Source organism: Montipora foliosa, chromosome 14 (assembly GCF_036669935.1).
Source record: "Montipora foliosa isolate CH-2021 chromosome 14, ASM3666993v2, whole genome shotgun sequence".
NCBI lineage: Eukaryota > Metazoa > Cnidaria > Anthozoa > Scleractinia > Acroporidae > Montipora > Montipora foliosa.
Genome location: NC_090882.1, coordinates 7,615,231 through 7,620,230, shown reverse-complemented (window position 1 = coordinate 7,620,230; position 5,000 = coordinate 7,615,231). Strand labels below are relative to the sequence as shown.

Sequence of the window (5,000 nt, the reverse complement as noted above, 5' to 3'; positions counted from 1 at the left end):
GTAATTAATGTGGCTAATCAAAAAGGACGGAGACAATCCAGTAAACCAATCAAAACTCGAAGTAATTACACGTAGCAGACACAAAGCGCGGGAAAATGTGCACGCGCGAGACATGATTGGTTTTGGTTTCACTTGTGATTGGTTGAAAAGGTGGCGCGAGAACCATTCACTGAATGAAGTAATGAAAAACCAAAGTAATTCGCTAATTACTTTCGACTCTCAATTGAAAACCGCTCTGTCACCTCAGCTTCATAAAGGTTTACAATTCTCTTGGAGAAAGACTAGCAACACCGGGGGTCTCCCCCTTAGTACTCATTACGAACAGTGTGTGGGTTTCATGTAGCAGCTTTCGTAACGTATAATGTGATTGGCTCGATACGCAAGCCAAAAACAAGACTAAACAATTGAAACAATGACTTAGACTTAAAACAATAGAAGCTGCTTACAATACCAAACAATAGCAGGTTACCAGAGCTGCTACATTACTGCTTGAACATCCCACTGTGTCGACGGTTTATAATCCTTGTCTGAGGAGACTTGAAAGTCTAACCATTATCAGATGTAATTTAAAAAGCAGCACTTTCTCCTCAATTATTTAAAGACTCTTGAGTGTTGGCTGAGACCAAGCGAACAAAGTGTTTTCGCCGTGCCTCTCCCATTCGGCTGTTTGACACCCTGATTCAAAGTGAAATTCACGAGATGAAAAGTTTACGATGAAATAGAATATTATGAGGTTATATAGAGTTGACTTAAATGAGCCTTTCCGGTAGCTTCAACTGTGCTTTCGGACAACGTATAGTCGGCCATTTGTTAGGGAAAAGTTAAACTCAACACTTGAATTTCTTTCCTTTCTCAGGCGCCCATGTTTTCATGGCCTCGTCTTCGTGACGCCGATCCTTTGCTCAGATGTGAAATGGCTTCCACTGGCGAGGTAAGTAGACAATAAATATTTCTTTTAATAAGCGTGAGAGAAGACGCGCGCATTCTGTCGTTTCAGCTATAAACAGTTAATGGAGCATTCTCATGGGCGGATCTAGGATAAATGAAAAACAGTTAACCAAAACAAAGGGACTTTAAGATCTACAACGGCGGGAGTCGACGAAAACGTCACCTCAAAATATAACTTGGCTCTATCACAAGTCTTTCGCGATTATTCAGGCTCGTCCACGTCCTACAATACGAAGTATTCTAAAAGTAAATTGGTACGAGCGGTTTCAGAGTGAAAATAGAGAATGAAAGATTCTCTGTTGCATGGTTACGTTGTCGTCAAAACCTCAAATTTGGTGATTTCACGTCGTCGTTATGCAGAGGACCGCAAACATACTTGCTAAAATCAATGCGGCACGATTATTTAGAGTGAGTTTCAATCGAGTATCGTAAAACCAAAACCAAAGTAATTACTTTGGCCAATCAAAAAGGACGGAGACAATCCAGTAAACCACTCAAAACTCGAAGTAATTACACGTAGCCGACATAAAGCGCGGGAAAATGTGCACGCTCAAGAAACAATTGGTTTTGGTTTCACTGACTGATTGGTTGTAAAAATGGCGCGAGGACTTTGAACCAATCGCTGAGTGAAGTAATGGAAAACCAGTGCAATTCGCTAATTACTTTCGACACTCAATTAAAAACCGCTCTATGCTCTTTTAACCAATGATATTATTGTTTCGTGGCGTTGTCATAGTCGTAGCCGTCGTGGTTTCTTAAACTCCCTATTTTGGAGCTTAAGCAACGACTACGGCGATGGCAACAAGAACGTCACAAATTTGCATTGCATATTTAGTGGGCAAAAACAATAGCTTTGCACGTCCTGCACGTGCGTTTTTCACTTTTGTCCATTTCTTTTCCGTCGTCAGCAAAACAACAACGTGAAATACCCAAATTTGAGGTGTTATCAAGAACGGTCAGCACTTGAGTATAAATTTTAATTTCCCGCCAAAAATGAGACTCTTCACCTGTCCCTAATCTTCGTCTTGTTTTGCTTCAGGTCGCATGTTTCGGTGCTAATGTCGACGAAGCTTTTCTGAAGGCCTTGATGTCAACTGGCTTCCGTCTGCCTAAGAAGGGCATTCTTCTTGGTATTCAGGTAAGACAATTATCGGAATAAATCAAGAATCAAAGACCAGATTAAGTTTACTACAGGACTTCAAGTCTTGTACATGCGCTGTGAGGGCTGTATGAGAAAGAAAAGTAAGCTGCAAATACGCTTCCTTCGTTGTAAAGTGTTCTGTTTGCTTCGCGTGTCTTTTCTCATTAACGTTTACGTTAGGGACTTTTTTTCAGTAAGGATTAATGTTCACTTGAGGAGTAAGCTGGGAGGACCATTTGAGATGCTTGTCGCATGTTTTTTTCTGAGCACAAATTGATTTTAAAGTTGTAAAGCAAGAGGGGTCACTCCCATCAAATTCAGCAAACATCTCGTTATGTTCATGATGGTTCTGTTAATTGTTGTACGGGTTGCAGTGACATCCACGCGACGACGCGTAATGCGATGATCCCTCCTCGCTCAGCGTCAGTTTCTCGCGCGCACTACGAATTAAACTTAATCTCGGGTTATTGAAGTGCGTTTGACAGTCGCTTTGGAAAGTAAAGGGGAAGGGTAGGGAAAGAAACAATCTTATAGTTGCTAATAGGAGCTAACAATCATGAGATGCGCGATGGTCATTTGCGCAGTGATGTATCACTTATGAAGTAATTCAAGATGGCGCTGAAAAAGTAGACGAACGAAAAAACGACTGAAAATTTGCTAGAGCTCACGCTATGCGCAAGATATCCAAGATTAGAAATTGCGCTTCGATTGTTGGCCGTTCGCTGTGTCAAAGGGCTAACATACAAAACGCCAAATCTTAAATCAGTCTTACGGTGGTGGATTTACTTTCATGTTTGACGGTTCGTATTTCCGGCACTTCCCACCAACGCAGAGGCAGGTTTCTTTAGAAAGGAACCCCTTCATTAATTTTAAACTGGCGATATTGTTTCGTTTGTGGCATACACTCCTTTTTATATGAGAACGCCATAAGAAAGTCTAATTTGGGAGCTGAGGCTGAACCTTCTTAGTTAACGTGTTCTTAAAAGTTGTGTGTTATACTAAGTTCGACTGCAAACTGAGTAGTTCTTCAGTTTATCATGCAATAAGAAAATTGCATTGTTGATGTTAAAAACGTCCTTAAGTATTTGAGTTAATTGTCCGGTTAGACTACAGATTTAAATTTCTTTTACCTTTAGTCTTAATACGCACAAACATAAACCACAAAATGATCAAAATAAAGACGTTCTTGCTTACTAATTCAAAGGTAATTTTGCGCGGTTGTATGAATATACGGGAAAAGCAGATCTTAAGAAGGGTTATTAAAATCCAGAAAGAAAATTGGGGATAACCTCGCATTTTTCAAAGATCATTAATCAACAATATTTGTAATAAACTTTAAAATACAAAGCAATGTATGGCGTTCCTTTCCAACTTGAAGCTTAATTATCTCTAAAAAATGCATGGTTACCCTCAATTTTCTTTTTGGATACCAAGAGCACTTGCTAAGTTTGGCTTTCTCTCCACATAGTTTTAAGCCACGCAAAAATATCCCTGCATTAGGAAGCACTATTATTGCGCAGAACGTATGCGCAATAACAATAGTAGGCACCGTCCTTAACTGAATCTCACCCTCGGTATGTTCTTAGTATGTTCATAAAATCTTGATTAAGGCTCATCCTGAATGTTCTCATACTTGAAAACGGTTCTTATAAAATAAAATAAAAAAGAGTGTAACTTTCTCTCTATTTCCTTCCCAGCAATCTTTGCAACCAAAGTTCCTACCAACGGCGAACAAACTTCACCAGCTTGGATTCAATCTGTACGCAACCGAAGCCACTTCACAGTACCTCAATGAGCACAATATCCCAGCTCAGACAGTGGAATGGCCACTGCACAGCGCCGGAATCAATTCGACAGCAACAAGGTAACCAGAAATGCGACGCAACCAAACGGAGCCGCAGTGGTCAAGGGTGGTAGGTTTGAATGCGATGTCCCGTGTTTTTTTCGTGCGGGATCACCATCTAGATTTTATTTTGCGTTGGTCCTGAATTCAAACCATTGTTTTAACGAAAACCGCTGGTCAGCAACCTGGTTCTAGTCATTGCTGTCTAAGGTCTTCCAAGCAGTTGAGGCTTCGAGACCCAGATTTTTTTAATGGACGCCTGACCTTGAAAATTCAGAAGCAACTCTTTGCCAAGAATGAATGACGAGGGACACTTTGTGACGTTAGTTTCTTGTCCCCCCTGATGGTGTATGTTGAGTGTTAATGCGCGGTTTGCTCGATTCAAGAGGCCCATATATTTTTTTGTATTTACTTTTTTTAGATTGATTCAAGAAAAAGAAGTGGATCTTGTAATTAATCTTCCCAATCAGAACACGAAATACATCAAGGATAACTACCTTATAAGGAGAGCTTCAATAGACTGCGGTGTCCCGCTGATCACAAACTTGGAGGTAAGTTCAATGCAACTGTGCGGTTTTGGTCGCCAACTAAGTGGTGGCAATGATGAGGATGATGATGATGATGACGACGACGATGACCTTAGACAGCAGAAACTCAAGTGAGGCCATCGCTACTGTGTGCATGTGATGGATGAAGAACCTTCACTGATCCACAGCATCAGGAACTTCTTATGCAATACCCAAGGACAGAGAAAAATCTCTGACCCGGGTTCTTTCCATATATACATACACACGCTACTTAGGACAACACGCACTTGCACTCAGAAGTTGGCTTGGGCCGAGCAGATTTCTCCTCAAACTCCCACGGCCTGCTCCCGTCCGGCCTTGTAGCTCAGTCGATAGAGCAACGGTGATCTAATCCGGAGGTCGTGGGTTCGATTCCCACCCGGGTCAGAGATTTTTCTCTGTCCTTGGGTGTTGCATAAGAAGGTCCTGATGCTGTGGATAAAAATGCAAATGTAAATAAAAATGTAAATGCTTTCTTTATAGTGGAAGTACACTTAGCTAT

At 41.1% G+C, this 5,000-nt stretch overlaps 1 protein-coding gene across 2 annotated transcripts in view; it reads left to right on the top strand.

Annotated features, from left to right (window-relative positions):
- Nucleotides 1-5,000, top strand: part of LOC137985546 (carbamoyl-phosphate synthase [ammonia], mitochondrial-like) — a 45,007-nt gene that overhangs the window by 37,410 nt on the left and 2,597 nt on the right. For both annotated transcript variants that reach the window (XR_011119312.1, XM_068833163.1), the window contains exons 37-40: nt 857-931; nt 1,988-2,086; nt 3,787-3,953; nt 4,354-4,483. Coding sequence is in view for 1 of the 2 variants with exons in the window: in XM_068833163.1 (XP_068689264.1) it covers nt 857-931; nt 1,988-2,086; nt 3,787-3,953; nt 4,354-4,483 (471 nt within the window). In the remaining variant the exon portion in view is untranslated. The remainder of the gene's footprint in view (nt 1-856; nt 932-1,987; nt 2,087-3,786; nt 3,954-4,353; nt 4,484-5,000) is intronic.